The 21,723-nt window shown below is 42.3% G+C and overlaps 1 protein-coding gene across 1 annotated transcript in view; it reads right to left on the reverse strand.

The window, feature by feature from the left end:
* Positions 1 to 21,723, reverse strand: part of LOC124594335 — a 198,192-nt gene that overhangs the window by 168,702 nt on the left and 7,767 nt on the right. Inside the window, exons 2-3 of the mRNA XM_047132704.1 lie at positions 19,456 to 19,539; positions 19,275 to 19,393 (exon numbers count right to left, since the gene is read on the reverse strand). Of these exons, the coding sequence (XP_046988660.1) occupies positions 19,275 to 19,393; positions 19,456 to 19,539 (203 nt within the window). The remainder of the gene's footprint in view (positions 1 to 19,274; positions 19,394 to 19,455; positions 19,540 to 21,723) is intronic.

The raw sequence follows: 21,723 nt of genomic DNA on the forward strand, positions 1-21,723 counted from the left end.
CACCATCAAATAACTCAGTGCTCAACTTGACATCTCTGTTGGTAGTGCTGTCACAATTGTTCACCAGTTGGGATATTCAAAGGTTTGTTCCCGCTGGGTCCCTCGTTGTCTAACCGAACACCATAAAGAGCAAAGGAGAACCGTCTGTGCGGAATTGCTTGCTCGTCATGTGGCTGAGGGTGACAATTTCTTGTCAAAGATTGTTGCAGGCGATGAAACATGGGTTCATCACTTCGAACCTGAAACAATGGAGTGGCGCCACACCCACTCCCCTACCAAGAAAAAGTTTAAAGCCATACCCTCAGCCGGTAAAGTCATGATTACAGTCTTCTGGGACGCTGAAGGGGTTATTCTGTTCGATGTCCTTCCTCATGGTCAAACGATCAACTCTGAAGTGTATTGTGCTACTCTTCAGAAATTGAAGAAACGACTTCAGCGTGTTCGTAGGCACAAAAATCTGAACGAACTTCTCCTTCTTCATGACAACGCAAGACCTCACACAAGTCTTCACACCCGAGAGGAGCTCACAAAACTTCAGTGGACTGTTCTTCCTCATGCACCCTACAGCCCCGATCTCGCACCGTCGGATTTCCATATGTTTGGCCCAATGAAGGACGCAATCCGTGGGAGGCACTACGCGGATGATGAAGAAGTTATTGATGCAGTACGACGTTGGCTCCGACATCGACCAGTGGAGTGGTACCGAGCAGGCATACAGGCCCTCATTTCAAGGTGGCGTAAGGCCGTAGCATTGAATGGAGATTACGTTGAAAAATAGTGTTGTGTAGCTAAAAGATTGGGGAATAACCTGGTGTATTTCAATGCTGAATAAAACAACCCCTGTTTCAGAAAAAAAATGTGTTGCATTACTTATTGAACTGCCCTCGTACATCGTGCATTGTAAGAACTAACAAGCCTCCGTGGATTGCTACGTGTGTCAACATGCCCATTTGAATAAGGTGGTTCTTTTTTTATTTGTGTACGGTTTTACTTTCGACAAACCTATGTATAACGTGCTATAAATTCTCCACTACAACGACGACATGGCAAGAGTAAAAAAGTCATAATGGATCATGATTTACAACCAAATAATTTTTGGAGATCAGAAGATGACAGTTTTAGTTGTCGAAACCGGTCGTCAGTAATAAATACTGATTAATGCGATCTTGGTTATAGAAAGTTTTTTCACCTACATGAGAAATATGTAGCTAAATGTCGTGCTTCAGACACAGCTTCTATCTGAAAGAGAGCTGCAAAGCTCGTGAAAATTTGAAGCTTTGATTAGGCAAGGGAGGCTCAATCCGCAGCCCACTGCTACAAAAAGCAACATAAAAATAAATGCAATGAATTCCCTGTACACAAAAAGAGAGAATTTATTCTCATCTGAGTTTTGGTGACGAACTGTGTTTACTAAAACCATCAGAACTCACTACACCGTCTTTACTAATGCAGAAGATATACTGCAGCTCTAAACCGCCGAACGAATTAGCGTCCAAACCACAGCAGAAAATGTCGCTGCTCGTTAGCAATTTATTCAGCGACTCCTCTGCATGTGTAGGTTACCGCGGAGAGCATTTGTATGTAGGTGCCCACGGTAATGGGAATGCCGTAGTGTTTTTCCGCCGATGCCGGTCCCTATTTACGCCTGTGGTGTAAGCGAGGTCGTTACCGGTCTAATTTATCTGCAGCCCGAGTCGTTATGTGGTCGCCATAAATGCCCTAATGGCGCAGGTTGCACCGATTCATCGTGGAGAAAGTTCAGAATCAATGGCGCATTGAAACTCCGTCGCCCATCAATGAATTTTATGAACTGTAGCGATGTTCGAAGAAAGTGGTACGAAACGAAAATATTATCAAGTTTATCGAACGGTCATGTGGAAAGCGTGTTATCTTTGTATATAGCGTCTTCATATATTAGGAGGAAACAGTAACGCCGACGTTGAAGAAGAAGAAGAAGAAGAAGAAGAAGAGTTCTTAAGGGTGTAATTCGGTTCCACGGCTGGAACTTGGGGAATACAAAAATAATTATAATCTTGAAAATATCTACGAAACTAAGCTAATAGATTGTTTTACCAGGAAGTAGTTCCCAAAAGGAACGATTGTTCCTGTTGTATGTTGGAAAATAATCCACCATATATGTAAAAAGTTTGAAGGCGATTCATTGGTATCCTACTACTCTATCAATATGGCTGGCTATACAAAGACTACACCATGATCATAAATGGTGTATACGAGATCAGAGGAAAAATTAACGATAAATCAGTGGAGGAATAACTCACCCAACCGGTTTCAAATAATTGTTTAATGCATTTAGATAGGTTTCGACACCTCTAAGGACGACTTCATCACAACGAAAATTTAAAGGCCGTAAAGTTACATTGCGAGAAGGCAACAGTCAAAGCTTAGAGCAGACACGTTAAAGTCAAAAATTAAAAATTAGAAATGGCTGAAACGTTATTCTTCACTGAAACTTATTGACAGTTGCTGAAAGACAGCCACGTTCAAAACTGTTAATGATGAACCCTGCAATGTTAGAACACAGATTTATTGGTGTGATGCTCGATACAGTTGAATCGATTAAATATCTGGGCGCATGTCGTAAAATGACACGAAATGGAACGAGCACGTACGGTCGGTTGCAGTTATGGCGGATAGTCGACATCGAAGACTAGGAAAGTATAGCTACCTGTAAAGGAGACTGCGTACAAAATACTGGTGCGGCTCGGTCAAATCAACAAGGACGTCAAAGCAATGCAGAGCGTGCTGCTATATTTGCCACATATAGGTTCGATCAACATGCGACTACGACGTAGTTGGTTCGTGAACTGAAACGGGAATCCGTGGAGTGAAGAACCCGTTCTTGTAGCGGAACGCTATTGAGAGAATTTAGAGATCGGCACTTGTGACAGACTACAGAGCTATTCTATTGCAGCTAGCGTATGCCTCACGTGAGCACCACAAAAAGAAATCAGGATTCGTAGATAGGCGTTTACGTAGACTCGTATTTCCTCGCTCCATTTGCGAGTAGAACGGGAAATTGAATGACAAGTAGAATAGGTACCCTCCTCTACCACCTAGGGTGGCTTGCGCACTGTGTGTGTAGATGTAGATGACGGTATATACAACATAGGTGAGACAATATTTGAATCCGTACAAGATTAAAAGAGTAATTTATAAGGCAAACATAGACTCAATTTTTGACAAAAACAGTGCATAGCGCAGAAATGAAGACATAATATAGACAGAAATTCTGGAGATTAAGAAACACTATAGGGCCTTCCATTTTAGATGGACAAACTCCGTTTAGCTATTCTCCACTGACATGATACAAAACTGGTACTAGCGTTAACAATGAAAATGCACTAGTCATATATGAGAGTTATACAACAGTATTTACAAGTATACAGTGCTTATGCCTCTTTTTCCCGCTTACTTCTCCTCTTTTACAATAATTTTAGGTATTTATGATTGTATTTTAACGTCTGTTTCCTGTTGGCCACAGGGCCATGTTGGTATAAGATAGTTTCCGACCGATTTGAAGAAACTTGACGCATTGTTCTTACATTGTAAGTGACGGCAGAGATGGATAGGCGTGGGAATTAGCTTGTCATCAGTTTAATATCGCAGATGTCCAAAGTTTCTCAAACCATCGTTTGAGAAATAACCTCAAAGATATCTGTAACGATTGAGGTAAACTATTAATATACATTGTAAAAGATATTTCCATCTATCCCACACTACACCTATTATCTTTCGTTAGGCACAAATGGTCCAAATGGCTCTGAGCACTATGCGACTTAACTTCTGAGGTCATCAGTCGCCTAGAATTTAGAACTAATTAAACGTAACGAACCTAAGGACATCACACACATCCATGCCCGAGGCAGGATTCGAACCTGCGACCGCAGCGGTCGCCCGGTTCCAGACTGTAGGCCTAGAACAGCACGGCCACTCCGGCCGGCCGTTAAGCACAAATCATATCCAAACACTCATAAAAACGTTCTACACTTTAATCAAATAGTACAAAGAAAAGATAGCAATGGTGTGATGCTGCCAAATGATTGCCAATATTTGGCAGCACGGCCACGAACTTCAGCAAGCTTCGTGTCAATCTCTATAGAACAGACGCAAATAACGTATTTCATTGTTTCCTAAATCCCTGGTAAGCTGTAGAGTGCATATAAAATATAATTATTTATAACAGTTTACAGCATCAATGATTTTAACCGCCAATAACAGGACTGGACGCCCGCAGGTACCACCTGCAAACTATGCTGTGTATTGTGCGTAATGCTTTACTTTTTTCTCGGCCCGCTACGAATTTCTCGCCGGTACCAACCACTTTATTTCAGAGTAGCATTCGCAACATACAATACGTGATCAAAAGTATCCGGACACCACCAAAAACTTATATTTTTCATATTGCGTGAATTGTGCTGCCGCCTACTGCCTGGTACTCCATATTAGCGACTTCAGTAGTCATTATACATAGTGAGAGAGCAGAATGGGGCGCTTCGCAAAACTCACGGTTTTCGAACGTGATCAGGTGATTGGGTGTCACTTGTACGTGAGATTTCCACACTCGTAAACATCCCTAAGTCCACTCTTTCCGATCTGATAGTGAATTGGAAAAGTGAATGGACACGTACAGCACAAAAGCATACCGGCCGACCTCGTCTGTTGACTGACAGATACCGCCGACAGTTGAAGAGGGTAGTAATGCGTTATAGGCAGACATATACCCAGACCATCACACAGTAATTCCTAACTGTATCATGATCCACTGCTAGTACCATGAAAGTTAGGATTCCATGGTCGAATGGCTGGTCATTGGCCACATATTACGCCGGTAAATGCTAAACGACGCCCCTCTTGGTGTAAGGAGCGTAAACATTTTACGACTGAACAGTGGAAAAATGTCATGTGGAGTGACGAATCACGGTATACAATGTGCCGATCCGATGGCAGGGCGTTGGAAAGGCGAATGACCGGTGAACGTCATCTGTCAACGTGTGTCGTGCCAACAGTAAAATTCGGAGGCGGTGGTGTTATGCTATGGCCATGTTTTCCATGGAGGTGGCTTGCACCCTTTGCTGTTTTGCGTGGCACTATCACAGCACAGGCCTACATTGATTTTTCAAGCACCTTCTTGCTTCCCACTATTGAATAGCAATTCGGAGATGGCGATTGCATCTTTCAACAGTATCGAGCACCTGTTCATAATGCACGGCCTGTGGCGTAGTGGCTACCGAGAATAACATTCCTGTGATAGACTGGCCTGCACAGACTCCTCAGCTGAATCCTATAGAACACCGACCGACATCGATACCTCTCCTCAGTGCAGCACTCCGTGAAGAATGGGCTGCCATTCACCAAGAAACCTTCCAGCACCTAACTGAACGGTTCAATCCCGCGTCCGGCCATCCTGATTTAGATTTTCCGTGATTTTCCTAAATCGCTCCAGGCAAAAGCCGGGATGGTTCCTCTGAAAGGCCACGTCCGGCTTCCTTCCCCGTCCTTCCCTAATCCGATGAGACTGATGACCTCGCTGTTTGGTCTCTTCCCCCAAACCAACCAACCAACCTAATTAAACGTACGCCTGCGAGAGTGGAAGCTGTCATCAAGGCGAAAGGTTGGCCAACACCATATTGAATTCCAGAATTACCGATAGAGGGCGCCACGAATTCGTAAGTCATTTTCAGCCAGGTGTTCGGATACTTTTGATCTCATAGTTATGTCTTCAGTTATTTGCTAGATGTTTTCCCATATTTGTCTTCCTCTACAGTTTTTGCCCTCTGCATCTCCCTCTCGTACCATGGAAGTCATTCCCTAATATCTTAACAGATGTCCTATCATGCTGCCCCTTCTCCTTGTCATTGTTTCCCACATATTCCTTTCGATTCTGCGCAGAACCTCCTCATTCCTAACCTTACCAGTCCACCCAATTTTCCACATTCGTCTGTAGCACCACATCTCAAACGCTTTGATTATCTTCCGTTCCAATTTTTTCGTAGTTCGTGTTTTCACTACCATTCTACGCTATGTTCCAAACGTACATTCTCAAAGATTTCTTCCTAAAATTAAGACATATGTCTGATATTAGCAGACTTCTCTTGGCCAGGAATGTCCTTTTTGCCAGTGCTAGTCTGCTTTTGATGTCTTTCTTGCTCCGTCCGTCGCTGGGTCTTTTACTGCCTAGATAGCAGAATTTCTTAACTTCATCTACTTCTTGACGATCAAAACTGATGATAATTTTATCGCTGTTTTCATTTCTACTATTCTCATTACTTTTGTCTTTCTTCGATTAACTCTCAGTACATATTTTGTACTCATTAGACTGTTCAATGCATTCAGCAGATCATGGAACTCACTCAGGATAGCAATGTCGTCAGCGAATCGTATTATTGATATCCTTTCACCTTGCATTTTAATTCCAATCCTGAAACTTTGTTTTATTTCCATTATTGCTTCTTCGATGTATACTATTTTTAATCCGAGCACTTTGTTCTTGTTCGTCCGCTCTTATTATTTCCTCTTGGTTCTTGTACATATTGTATATTACCCGTCTCTCCCTATAGCTTACCTCTATTTTTTTTCAGAATTTCGAACACCTTGCGCTATTTTACATTGACGAACGCTTTTCCCAGGTCGGCAAATCCTATGAACGAGTTTTGATTTTTCTTTATTCTTGCTTCCATTATCAACCTCTACGTCAGAATTGCCTCTCTGGTGCTTGTATCTTTCCAAAAGCCACACTGATCGTCTTGTAACACATCCTCAGTTTTCTTTTCCATACTTCTGTATATTATTCGGGGCAGCAACTTGGATGCCTGAGCTGTTAAGCCGATTGTGCGATGATTCTTACGCATGTCAGCTCTTTCAGTCTTCGGAATCGTGTGGGAGAAATTTTTCCCGAAAACAGACCGCCAGACTCACACATTCTACTCGCCAACATGAGTAGTCTTTTGTTGCAACTTCCGCCAATGATTTCAGAAATTCTGATGGAATGTTATCAAACCCTTCTGCCTTACTTGATTTTAAATCTTTCAAAGCTCTCTTAAATTTAAATTCTAATTCTAATACTGGATTCCCTATGTCTCTTAAATCGTCTCCAGGTTTCTTCTTCTGTCAAGTCAGACAAATTTTCCCATCATAGAGGCTTTCAGTGTATTCTTTCCATCTACCCGCTCTCTCCTCTGGATTTGACAGTGGAATTCCCACTTGACCCTTAATGTTAGTACCCTTGCTTTTAATTTCACAGAAGGTTATTTTGACTTCCCTATATGCTGAGTCAGTCCTTCCGACAAACACTTCTTTTTAGATTTCTTCACATTTTTCATGTAGCCCATTCCTCATAGCTTCCCTGCACTTCTTATTTATTTACTTCCTCACCGACTTCTATTTCTACATTCCTGAATTTCTCTGGACATTTTTACACTTCCTCCTTTCCTCGCTCAACTTAAGTATTTCTTCTGTTACCGATGGTGTTTTCGCAGTTACCTTCTTTGTACCCACATTCTTCTTTCCAACAACTGTGATTTCCATATTTAGAGATATCATTTCCTCTTCAACTGAACTGCCCACTTAGCTATTCCTTATTGCTGTATCTATTTCCTTAGAGAGCTTCAAGCGTATATAGTCATTCATTGGTACTTACGTAATCCGCTTGTTTGCATATTGATTGTTCCTGAAAAATCTAAGCTTCAGCCTACTCTTCATCAATACCACATTGTGACCTGAGTCCGTATGTGTTACTGATTGCACCTTACAATGCAATGCATTTCGGAATCTCTGCCTGACCATGATGTAATCTAAATGATATCTTTCTGAATCACTCGCTCTTTTCCAAGTATTCTTCCTACTCTCATTATTTTTCTTTTTTTTTCTTTGAAATTTGTGGTAAGCTTCTATGGGACCCAACTGTTCTGTCATCGGTCCCTACGCTTACACACTAGTTAATCTAACTTAAACTAACTTACGCTAAGAACAACACACACACCCATGCCAGAGGGAGGACTCGAACCTCCGACGGGAGGAGCCATGCGAACCGTGAGAAGGCGCCCCAGACCGCACGGCTACCCTTCGTCGTCCTTTTAACTCTTCAACATTGTATTCGCCATTACTAGCTGAAATTTATTACAGAAGTTATTTTAAGGAGGGACGTAGCGTACACGAGTATGCTACAGATATGTAGGACACTTGAATCTGTTTTAAAACGCGACATACCAACGGTCATTGATCAACCAGATACTACTGATTGTGTAACTGCGTAAACTTACCCCGTGTATGAACTGATAATATTCTTGTAGTGTGTGCAGGCGACTCATACTATCATTTTGACACAATATGTGAGCGGTGCACCTGGCCAACATCTATAGGCAAGAACGATTTTTGTTGAATCTCGCCGGAACTGATAACTATAGTGAACGGTGGACCTTTTGTAGACTGTGGAAAACAATCAGCGCTTCCCCCAGACTTTGTCGGTGCTCGCCCTAACGCAAAGTGGAGGTACTGCGCCCCAGTGCTAAAAACTAGAAGGAGCAATAAAATGCTACTGAGTGTTTGGGCCGCCATTTTCTGCCAACAGTCTCTTTAAATAGCAGATAAACCACGATTTCATATTGTGCTTGAAGCATAGCCCTTGTTTCTACGAGTATTTGTAATACTATCTGACCTGATTTAAACTGATTCTTTAACACAGTGTCAATTGTAGGACCAACTATCAGTGTGTCATCACCCATCACTCTGTGCCCTTCAATTAGACAATGCTCCACTATCGCAGTTTTTTCGGGCTGTAGTAATCGTGTGTGAGGATTGGTGATGAACATTAATTATGTATGTTTTCCCATAAGACGATTGTTTTTGTAAACATCGGACTTTCTTAGTCCTAGATCACCTTTAACCAAGCCAAGGAGAGCCCTAATCGTGGCCGGTGGGCGACATGCGCTTCTAATGATATCTTTTTCAATTCCTTCCTGTCTTTGGTAGGAAAGCAACCGATCTGACTATGTCTTCTACCGGTAACGATGAAAGTCCACACTCCAAGACAGGATAGATCTGTTTCTAAAAGTAGCCAGTCTGAGTGAACACCAGGTTAAGGTATTCCAGCTCTTGTCTGAAGGGTTTCAGGCTGTCCTCGCCAACGTCCTTAGTTCCATCGAGCGTTGATACGGTGAATGACGACTTTTCACGTTTAGATACCGGTCCGTATGTGTTGCTTTTCTACTCTACAAACGCTTTGGCCCAGAGTCCCATCACCCTTTACGTAGATCAGTGCGTCCAAAACATAAAAAAGTTTTCCACCCCTTTCAACATCTATTGTGAAAACAATTAAAATGGTCCGAGAAACGGCTGAGAGCGTCTAATCGATGCCTCCACACTATAAAAGTGTCGTCGTTCCTCAAAAGGGAGGTTATAAGAAGCCGTCCTCAACACTGTGTGTTCAAAATCTTCAATTAACATCTTTACGGCCATGGGATATACTAGACTACGGGAGATACTAGACCAGCTACAACCTGTAACCACAACTTCAGTACGTTTTTGGAGACGTTATGAGATCACGGCAACGACGTCGAACGCACGCACTGCTGTTTTTCCGCGGTGTTAAAAACGGTCCAACGTTGACAGCAGGAATCAGTTCCGATGAGATTTGGCGAGGACCATTCACACACGAAGATGGCATCCAAATGGGCCTTTGAAATACTGTCTCAAGATTATTGTATGACCTTGCTGCAGGAGCGACACGAATATTACAATTGGTACCCATTACATGCTCCTTAAGTAATTTGTAAGTGTAAGAACTGTACCGAGATTGTATAAGACAGTAAGATAGTAGGTAATAGCAAAACGTGTAAAATTCGAGGTTGTCCTGAAAAGTAATGACTCCGTACTTTTTATGTGAAACTCTCAAAACTTTTAAAATGAAACAAGTGTTATTAACATTCTACATCTTTATCTGTCAACATTGTCACCCTGGTGACCGACACATTTCTCAGAACAAGAGACCAGTTTGTTGATGCCATCACTGTAGAATGTTTGACTTTGTTGACGGAACCACAACCTCACCTCTACCTGCACCGCCTTATCACTATCAAAGTGAAGTCCTAGAAGGGATTCTTTAAATTCTGGAAGCAGATATGAGTCGGATGTTGCCGAGTGGGGCCTCTATGGAGGATGATCGACGACAGTGAATCAAATGCGTCAATTTGTTGCAGACGTTATTGCGCTCTTGTATAGTGTGACATTGTCATGCTGAATGAGGGTGCTCCATGTGAGGAGAACGATTCGAATTCGCAACTCGAATACGGCACGGTACCCTTCACGCACCGACATGATTACAGTACACACCATCATGTTTCACGCTACAATTCGGAGCCCTCTAGCGGCAGACGGCTGCAAACATGTAGACGTAGAGAATAATGATCTAGAATATCGTTTGTTTCGGTTACATAGATCTGAGTGTTTCCGCATAAAATATTCGGGTGCATTTGTTTTCAGCACTCCCTGGTAGTTTTGCGAACTGTCAGTGGAGACAACGGCAGCAGAGCCTGGGACCATCGCCTGTGCGGCAATGCCCGCAGCACACTTGTAATGGAAACGCGACTGGCCGCGAAAACAGACGTGCGCCACACTGTTTGGATGCCACTCTGCAGTGTTCGTTTACTCTTTGTGGACACAACCTACGTACACTATAGTCGGCACTGTTTTTACATGAACGCGGTCGCTGTTGTGGCGTGTCGGCGTATTCATTTTTTTTTTTTTTATAACACACAGAACTGGTGGTGTAACGTCTGTTTTTGCGAGAAATTCATGCGCTGCATTTTCTACCGTGACATCCCTCGGGACGGCATTTTCTATGAGTTTGCCGAGTAAATGAAGTGTATAAAATTCTGCAACTGAAACTTGGGAAGTAATTATTACGATACACCTCAACAAAAGTGCATGGAAAAGTGCAATACCAGTGAGAGTTGTTATCCGACAAGTGTTTTTCTTTTATAAATAATTTCCTTTAGCTACGATTCAGAATATTTTAGATATTCACAATGCTAAATGATAGGAGCCGAACTGAACATTTCCTTCTGTGCCAAACTTTAAAACGTAACCTCTTGTCTCGTAGGCCTGACTGTGAAAATATGTCCTCATAATATCCTACAGTAACAATCGGCTCAAAGGAGTGTATTGTCCCTATACAAAGACGGTTGTAGAAAGACTTTTCTTCAGTTATCGTAAACTGGATTTTGAATGAGGAAATCAGGCAGTATACCTTATTTAATTATCCGTAGCAAGTGTGGTCAGCACTACGTCTTCGACAACCGTCGAAATTTCGATAGGTGGACACCCTGCCGTTTTCAAGGCAAAAATGCGCCACGGAAGCGCTGTTATGGCCTTAAAATCTTTGGTATGCCGAACTTTTTCGGAATGATATGTTGTATAATAGCCAGACTATCAGCACCGTGGAGATCCAGTGCACCGCACATAGCGTCACACACGTACAGTCAATGCTACTTCAGCCGTAAGTTATTAATTATCTTCATCGATTGTGTCTGACGACAGTTAACTGTCGTTGTTTGGTGGTACTAGTGTTAACTGCGTGTGTGAGACTGTGTGTGTAATGTTTCTGGAAATACTCTGCATGCCGAGGTTTTAAATTTCCTTGCACAGCAGTTCCATGCAGCATTTGTGCTTTGAAAATGATAGAGTGTGCATCTGTTCAAATATCTGCGGTTGTTGTAATCGGCACCCGGTTGCATTGCCGTAGTGGTAGACATGCATGAAAGCTTCTATCTCTGAGTTGCTGTCACGCTTTCGTATGGATCAGATTCACAACGATTGGGATTCAAGATATACAGTTTTATGGCGCTATACGATAAGTTCGTTTATTCGAAAAAATGCGTATGGCGCCTGAAGATGGCAAAATGAATTGAGAAAATTGGCTAATTTCAAAATAAAATATAGTATCTTAAAGTGTACTGCTGTTGGTAAAGTTTATTGAATTGAAAACCGCTAATGTTTGTTTATCACAATATAAATAACAAACTATTTTGTTTTGTGGACACTCGCAGTTCTTGAAAGGCATGATGATAGAAGGAATAATTCGGCTAATAGCTGATAAAATTTTTGTTTATTGAAGCATAAACGGTTTCACGGCCTAAAGCCGCGCAATCAACCCTACATGCTAAAGAGCAATTTACAGTGTCACCACTTTGTCGATATGAAAATTAATAGGGGAATATCTATTAAACGGTCATAGGCATACCCATCGCTCCTAGTCAGAATCTACTATGCCGAACGAAGGCAACGAAGACGTACTACATTCATTTAGGACAAATTGTTGATAGGTGAAACTTACAGATACAGAGCGATGCTTTGAAATTTCCCTGCATTTAAAAAGAAAGAAGGAAAAATATTTTATAGTGTGAGGAAGCTAAAAATATTTTGAAAGACGGGCTGGGTTGGAGATAAAAAATTATCACTGCTAACATAATGAGCCGTGTCACTACGCAAATTACTGTGTGTAATGTATCAGGTGGCAGTCTTTTGCCGGTCTGACGTTAGGGCGACCCGGCGTTGGGCGAAGGAAAAGCGGCCGCGGAAACGACATAGAGAGACAAGCTGGCTGGCAGAGCGGAACCTGTCCTTGCGGACAGTGTGACGTCACTAGCCCTTTTACATGGTATGCATGAAGTACCCCTTACTAGTGAAGCTCAAACGACTGAGTATGAGGTTATACAGCATATAGAGTATCAAAACGGTTACGACCTACAATTTGTTAACGCGATTAACAGAAGAATATTAAAATAGATAAAGCTTCTTTCCCATAGCGTATCAGAGACAGATGGTTCAAATGGCTCTGAGCAATGGGTCTGAGCACTATGGTACTCAACTGCTGAGGTCATTAGTCCCCTAGAACTTAGAACTAGTTAAACCTAACTAACAATCACAAACATCCATGCCCGAGGCAGGATTCGAACCTGCGGCCGTAGCGGTCTTGCGGTTCCAGACTGCAGCGCCTTTAACCGCACGGCCACTTAGGCCGGCAGAGACAGATTTTATAACGCTTAGACCAGTGGAGAAGGCAGAGAAATATCTGGGTAAAGTATCAGAAAAAAATTGGTAGATGTGTGACACCTAAAGCATTATTCCCGCGCATTTTGATTTTTCGGATCTAGGCAGAAAACTCAGTCACAAGGAAAAAGCGATGGTAAAGAAACATAACGAAGCTGGTGTTTAATGCATTACATGCAATGATTACCAAAAGAAATATATAGGGCAAGCTGGTAGCTGATTTGGAATAAGATTTCAGGACCATCTTAACTTAAATCATCCCCCATAAGCATTAAGAGCTCATTAACGCGAAGAGGGGCACAACATTACAAAGCCTTCAAAAAATTTAAAAATACTTCACAGAAAAAAGTCATATTTTGAATATTTCAGAGGAAGCAGAAGTTTTTGGATGTAAAAACGAAAATGCACAGTTCACATTGAATAACCAAGGAGAATTAAAGCACCATAGAATTACGTCTAATTTTCATTGATTGTACGGTTAGATATAAGTACATATACAATTCTGTATTATTCTCTCTTATAAAGGTGGTGATCCAGCACTCTTAGGCATTAGCATATGACGTCACGCTGTCCACGTGGATGGTGTCTGTTCTGCCAGATAGCTAGTCTCACTTTGTCGTTCGTGCGGGCCGCTTTTACTTCGCCCAACACCGTGTCGCACTGCCGTCCCACCCCGACACTGCCACCTGATACTTCCCACACAGTAATTTGCACAGTGCCACGCCTAATCATGATACCAGTGATAATTTTATCGCCAACCCGGCTCCCTCCCTTTTTTGAAAATATTTATAGCGTTCTATAACTATAAAATATTTTGCTTTTGTTTTTACATGCAGGCAAATGTTGAAACATGGCCTTGTAACTGCAAGTATCACCTACCAGCCCTTTGTCCTAAGTGATTACTTCTAAAGTAATAGAGCCCAGTACGTTGTCCTCGATGGTGAGTGTTGATCGGAGGTGAGGGCATCATCTGGAGTGCCCCATGGAGGTGTGGTAGGTCCGCTGCTGTTTTCTATCTACATAAATGGTATTTTGGATAGGGTGGATAGCAGTGTGCGGCTGTTTGCTGGTGATATTGTGGTGTACGGGAAGGTGTCGTCGTTGAGTGACTGTAGGAGGATACAAGATGACTTGGACAGGATTTGTGATTGGTGTAAGGAATGGCAGCTAACTCTAAATATAGGTAAATGCAAATTAATGCAGATGAATAGGAAAAAAAATCTTGTAATGTTTGAATACTCCATTAGTAGTGTAGCGCTTGACACTGTCACGTCGATTAAATATTTGAGCGTAACATTGCAGAGCGATATGAAGTGGGACAAGCATGTAATGGCAGTTGTGGGGAAGGCGGATAGTCATCTTCGATTCATTGGTAGAATTTTGGGAAGATGTGGTTCATCTGTAAAGGAGTCCGCTTATAACTCACTAATACGACCTATTTTTGAGTACTGATCGAGCGTTTGGGATCCCTGTCAGGTCGGATTGAGGGAGGACATAGAAGCAATTCAGAGGCGGGCTGCTAGATTTGTTACTGGTAGGTTTGATCATAACGCGAGTGTTACGGAAATGCTTCAGGAACTTGGGTGGGAGTCTCTAGAGGAAAGGAGGCGTTCTTTTCGTGAATCGCTGCTGAGGAAATTTAGTGAACCAGCATTTGAGGCTGACTGCAGTACAATTCCACTGCTGCAAATTACATTTCGCGGAAAGACCACAAAGATAAAATAGGAGAGATTAGGGCTCGTACAGAGGCATATGGGCAGTCATTTTCCCTCGTTCTATTTGGGGTTGGAACAGGGAGAGAAGATGCTGGTCGTGGTACGAGGTACCTCCGCCACGCACCGTATGGTGGATTGCGGAGTATGTATGTAGATGTAGAGGTAGATGAAACGAACACGTCTTCGTTATCTTTCATTTGCTATAGTTTTAACAGAGTTCACTGAAAAGTAAATTTTGACGAAATGTGATGTGTATGCCTATGAATGTTTAACCTTCTGAGTATATTTTAGACATTCCTTTATGAGCTTTAATATCCACATACTTTTAACATCCACAAAATGGTGACATTGTAATTGATCTTTACCAAGTAGGATGCACCTGATGACGTGACCTCAGGCCGCGAAACAAGTTGTGTTTCAACATACAACAATTTTCACCAACTGTTAACGGAATTCTTCGAAGCATCGCACAACATGAATGCATGTTACGATGTAACATGAAAGAAACTTTCAGGTGCAACATAAAATTTCCTGAATTAACCATCTTTCATGCCAGTAGTTTATCCTATATTTACACAGTCAACTCACCTTGTTATTCAAGTTTACAAAAAGTTAATTGGAAGGTGCTTTTTAGAAATTGTATCCAAAATTACTAACGTTATTTATTGGAAGTCACAGCCACCACTTATACGGCATGAGACAATAGTTTCTGCTGTATCGGAAGTCAAAAGTGAAAGTTATATTGAAGGAGCAACGCTTTAGCAACTGCGCCATCTTAGTACTTGCCAAGGATGGTCCCAAGTTCAGTCAGCCAGTAACCCCTGCTGAGTTCCTAAACTTTACACAGATTCCCCAGCTAATCCCTCAGAGCTGCCACCCTAGAAGCAAGCACACGACAGAGAATGATTTAGCCACTGCCTAAGTAAACCAGTCACTGTGGCACACAGACTTTAGGGCAAGTAATGTTCTGGAACCACACATTCCTATGATTGAAACGCTCACAGAAACCTCTCGCCTGGTAAAATGTTGCTACCAGGAGGAGGTAAGGTAATATCTCAAAAGCGAACTGAATAAATATATACGAGAAGTTGGATAACGTTCATCTGAATACATGAAATGTGCTGTAGAGAGACGCATTTTTGTTTTCCTTTCTTGACACGAGAACAAGCAAGCTACTATCGTTTAAGGAAGAGAGCTTTATACGATTGTGTGTCTTCAGCATGATGATGTTAACACGAAATCCAATGTGAAACATAAGGGTTTTTGAATGATTTTATAGAATATTCATGTAATAAAAACTATAACACATCTGTGCAACTATTTACTGAGACCAGTGTTCGACTCTGTTACAAACGTGCAGAAAGGAATAATGGAAGAAGCGATTTAATTCACCTGCAGCGAAATGAAGAGCGCTAATACAACAAAAGCTCTGTACATTCAACAAGGCGCCGATTTCTCACACGCAGTCTAAGAATTTTGTGCTAGTATTGCCCAGTCTGCTTTAAGCATTACTAGGAAACTTTTGAATAGAGAGCAGTTGGATGCTAATGAACTGATTAAATATATCCAGGAACTGATCAGTAATATGTAGACACTGTATACATAACATTTACAATCACGCTCTTGTGAGCAGGATCAGAATTACAATGTTTAAGTTGATGAAGACTGCTCTCATTTACTGACGTACGCTCCCCGCTGTGTACTTAACAATAGCGCGATGTGAGAATTCCAGCCGGCCGGAGTGGCCGAGAGGATCTAGGCACTACAGTCTGGAACCACGCGACCACTACGGTCCCAGGTTCGAATCCTGCCTCGGGCATGGATGTGTGTGACGTCCTTAGGTTAGTTAGGTTTAAATAGTTCTAAGCTCTGGGGGACTGATGACCTCAGGAGTTAGGACCCATAGTGCTCAGAGCCATTTGAACCATTTTTTTTTTTTTTTGAGAATTCCAAGTATGCATCACTGTCGCAACATCGGAGCTAATTACACTACCCGGTCATACGTGCGGCGCCGTCCTACTGTGCAAGTGTGGAACTGAACTTTCCGAAGTGTTACCGTAAGCCTGCGACGTCGTCTGCACTGAGAGCAGATAGATCTTAAAAGAGTATGAAAGAGTGTTGTACCTAGAGGACAGTGTAGCTAGGAATACATTATGTCTCATGGTCGGTATTTCGGTCTACCCGTTTCAGAATCGTGTGGCGGAATGCTAACTGCAGACCGCCATTAGCAATTTGTGCCAAGTTCTACAGTTGTTGTTGCTAAATATGAGGTACGGTTTTGTGCAGCATTTCTAAATATTCGAATTCTACAATCTAAGTGTTGTATAAAACAATGAAACTGTTTGGAATACACTGTTATTTCCTTAATTCCGGAAATGTTGTGGCAAGTAAAATTGTACATATTTTTAAAACTAGTCTAACGTGGGACGATTAAGCCATGACGTGGGTCATTCGCAATATTGTACCTTCAAACATAAGGTCTGGTACTTTGCAACATGTGATATTTGTAAATAAATTTAGTTTCGTTAATTTATTAATAATTTTACATGACTTCAGGACGCAAATATTTTAGTTTAGAATAATTTCAGTTTCAATTTGTATTTAGCGTGTTGATAATATTTCTGCTCAATTTGAGTTCGCTTACTGATCATTTGTGCGTAGTAGAGAAATATTTTGACAGGGAGACAACTTAGGTAAGTAATGATGAGATTTCCTTGATTGCAGTGATCCCTGTAATAACTAACTATTCGGAGTAAATTTTGTTATTTCCTAAAAAAAAAAAAAAAAAAGTGCAGCAAATAAAAAGTGAATGTCGTCATATAAAAACGGAGTAAAACAATGAAGATGAATACTGCGTTCAGAAAGACGCGATGGTCGGCTACAATCCTGAAACTTCCTCACAGCAACAGAGACAGCCGTTTCCGCAAAGTTCAAAAATGGTTGAAATGGCTCTGAGAACTATGCGACTTAACTTCCGAGGTCATCAGTCTCCTAGAACTTAGAAATAATTAAACCTAACTAACCTAAGGACATCACACACATCCATGCTCGAGGCAGGATTCGAACCGGCGACCGTAGCGGTCGCTCGGCTCCAGACTGTAGCCCCTAGAACCGCACGGCCACTCCGATCGGCTTCCGCAAAGTGTATACGAAAAACACCGTTGTCATAGGGTGCTGCGACGGAAGAAGTTAATCCTTTTTGAAATTGCTTATTTACTGACATGTAAAATTAAAACTTAAACCATCAGTGCAGCTGTCACCGACCCTTGTATTCAGGACGTGAAGTACCAGCTACGCCTTCACTGGCCATCCTCAGATCGTGAGCGGAAGCACTAACTGCTGCTGCCTGTAATGACCTGAAAATGGTCGATGCCGGACGATACAGGCGTTTTAAATTTCAAATTGAACGTGATTGTGCTCGATAGGAGATAATATTGAGTACAGTTTTCAGGCGTTCAAATTTTTACATTACAGCGGCGCGCTATAGGTTAAAATAGGACGCATTTCCAAAAAGCAGCTACTAAAAACTATCTTCTGCCAATAAAACGCGGAAGTATTAGGGACTGACAAAGACCACTTTATGAACGGAGAGGATACACCAGATACAAAAATATTAATATATTCTTTACAAGCGAATATGCTTATCAGAAGAATCTAAACTCAGTGTAATTCCACGATCTCTAAAGCAATGTTTCACCATTGCCAGTTTGATGGATCTGGAGTACAACAAAGCCACTAAAGTCATAGTTGCTGCTTTATAACACATACGGGGTTTCATAAAGTACACTTTTGTAATAAGACACAAGTTTCGTACGATTGCCTCATGTGTAACGTCTACTGAAAGAGCATACGTTGATGAGCGACTGCCTGGCAACGAACAGCAAGACTCTTTATTGGTCTTTCCTCTACTGGCCTACAAACAATTTATCTGGGTAATTTTGTTGTAGTCGTGCGGTAGCGTTCTCGCTTCCCGAGCCCGGGTTCCCGGGTTCGATTCCCGTCGGGGTCAGATATTTTCTCTGCCTCGTGATGACTGAGTGTTGTGTGATGTCCTTAGGTTGGTTAGGTTTAAGTAGTTCTAAGTTCTAGGGGACTGTTGACCATAGATTTTAAGTCCCATAGTGCTCAGAGCCATTTGAACCATTTTTTGAATTCTCTTGTAAAACTTACAGTAATTCGTTATATGACTTTATACATACGTAACACCATTTTTAAATATAAAAGAAGTGATACTGAAGCATTTTTAAAGAATATATTAAAACAAGTATGGAGCGCCTCGTGAGGGGAGAATGGACTATGAGCCTACACAAGGTCAGTTCATCAATCCACTGGACGACAGCTATATCTCTGATGGCCGAAATACTGTGCACGTGGACGGTTCGGTCAACAGTTTTATGAATTACAGGTGTTTCCACCCCAAAAGAAATATAATTGATACCAGAAAGGAAGCCGTTAGCTTGCATAGAAGAGGAAGTAGTGATATGGATGACTGACCTCCTGGTGCCTGCTACCTCCACGACCTTGCAGCGGCTGCGACTCCACCAGGCGGGTGTCAGCGTCCAGTAGGAAGAGGAGGCGCTGCGTGCCCAACCCTCTTCTGGGAACAGCAGCACCTGCAACACACACAGCAGTCAGCCAGCTGTACACAGGGAATAGCAGCAACTGCAACACACACATCAATCAGCCAGCTGTACACAGGGAATAGCAGCACCTGCACACATGCAGCAGTCAGCCAGCTGTACACAGGGAACAGCAGCACCTGCAACACACACAGGAGTCAGACAGTTGTAGTCAGCGAACAGCAACATCTGTAATACACACAGTTGTCAGCCGGCTGTACTCGCTGTGTCTCTGTGGCAATCAGGAGTTTGCAAGTCGTCAATTACGTTCACAGCACCGAAAGAACACTGTAAAAAACGCTGAGTGCAGTGGTTTCAGCTTAGAGACGCATTTTGCTGCTGCAGGTGTTACCTTGAGCACGGCATTTCTATCTATATTTTCGATACTCCATAAGCTTGGTGAATGAGATCAACAGACATGACTCACTGTATCTTCAATTTGTTACTCAGTTTATTCACTTCGCACCTCGAATTATTTGTTGTCGTCAGTAATAGTGTATTACACCTTACGTAGTGTGTAACAGAGCAGACAACCAACCTCAAATATACCTGAAACGAGTAAGTAGTCTGAGGTACAGTTTCCTCTAAATTACAATGTGCAATGTGGCAAATTTTCCGACGTATGTTTTCAATGTTTACACCTGCCGAATTACGACACCGACTACTCTTTGTTTAAATAAAACTGTATACTTCTTTCTATGGCACTTGAATGAGTCTTCGAAGAAGGAATCAAGACAAAACGTTGAAGGGAGCTTGCAGTTTAACAATTCCTTAAGGCTTCTCCCATAACTCAGACCATTGAATTCAGTATATTAGAAGCCATTCATATAACAAGCGTGTTCGCTAAATGCATTATGCAGAGCTTTGAAATATTTCTTAGAGCACAATACCACTGCAATTATTTGATTAACCGTTTTGTTAGATATTGCTCATCTGGACACAGAGCAAACCTAATATATAATGTGAATCAGTTCTAAATGACAACAGAATCATTCAATGCAATGCAGCAACAGCTGTTGAAGAGAAGTGGACGCAATAAAAAACTTTTCTGAGCGTCGTACTGTGTCACAATGTAAAGAACGAGACGTTCGACCACAGCTACAGCGACTTTCTTCTGGGGCTACTGTAACCGTGGCGGTATATATATATGCAGGATGCTACAAAAAGTTACGGCCTAACTTTCAGGAAACATTCCTCACACACAAAGAAAGAAAATATGTTATGTGGACATGTGTCCGGAAACGCTTACTTTCCATGTTAGAGCTCATTTTATTACTTCTCTTCAAATCACATTAATCATGGAATTGAAACACACAGCAACAGAACGTACCAGCGTGACGTCGAACACCTTGTTACAGGAAACGTTCAAAATGTCCTCCGTTAGCGGGGATACATGCATCCACCCTCCGTCGCATGGAATCCCTGATGCGCTGATGCAGCCCAGGAGAATGGCGTATTGTATCACAGCCGTCCACAATACGAGCACGAAGAGTCTCTACATTTGGTACCGGCGTTGCGTAGACAAGAGCTTTCAAATGCCGCCATAAATGAAAGTCAAGAGGGTTGAGGTCAGGAGACCGTGGAGGCCATGGACTTGGTCCGCCTCTACCAATCCATCGGTCACCGAATCTGTTGTTAGCCGGCCGCGGTGGCCGTGCGGTTATAGGCGCTGCAGTCTGGAACCGCGGGACTGCTACGGTCGCAGGGTCGAATCCTGCCTCGGGCATGGATGTGTGTAATGTCCTTAGGTTAGTTAGGTTTAAGTAGTTCTAAGTTCTAGGGGACTGATGACCTAAGATGTTAAGTCCCATAGTGCTCAGAGCCATTTGAACCATTTTTTTGAATCTGTTGTTGAGAAGCGTACGAACACTTCGACTGAAATGTGCAGAAGCTCCATCGTGCATGAACCACATGCTGTGTCGTACTTGTAAAGGCACATGTTCTAGCAGCACAGGTAGAATATCCCGTATGAAATCATGATAACGTGCTCCATTGAGCGTAGGTGGAAGAACATGGGGCGCAATCAAGACATCACCAACAATGCCTGCCCAAACGTTCACAGAAAATCTGTGTTGATGAGATGATTGCACAATTGCGTGCGGATTCTCGTCAGCCCACACATGTTGATTGTGAAAATTTACAATTTGATCACGTTGGAATGAAGCCTCATCCGTAAAGGGAACATTTGCACTGAAGTGCGGATTGACACATTGTTGGATGAACCATTCGCAGAAGTGTACCTGTGGAGGCCAATCAGCTGCTGATAGTGCCTGTACACGCTGTACGTGGTACGGAAACAACTGGTTCTCCCGTAGCACTCTCCA

The sequence above is a fragment of the Schistocerca americana genome, chromosome 2 (genome assembly GCF_021461395.2).
Source record: "Schistocerca americana isolate TAMUIC-IGC-003095 chromosome 2, iqSchAmer2.1, whole genome shotgun sequence".
In the NCBI taxonomy this organism is placed as follows: Eukaryota; Metazoa; Arthropoda; class Insecta; order Orthoptera; family Acrididae; genus Schistocerca; species Schistocerca americana.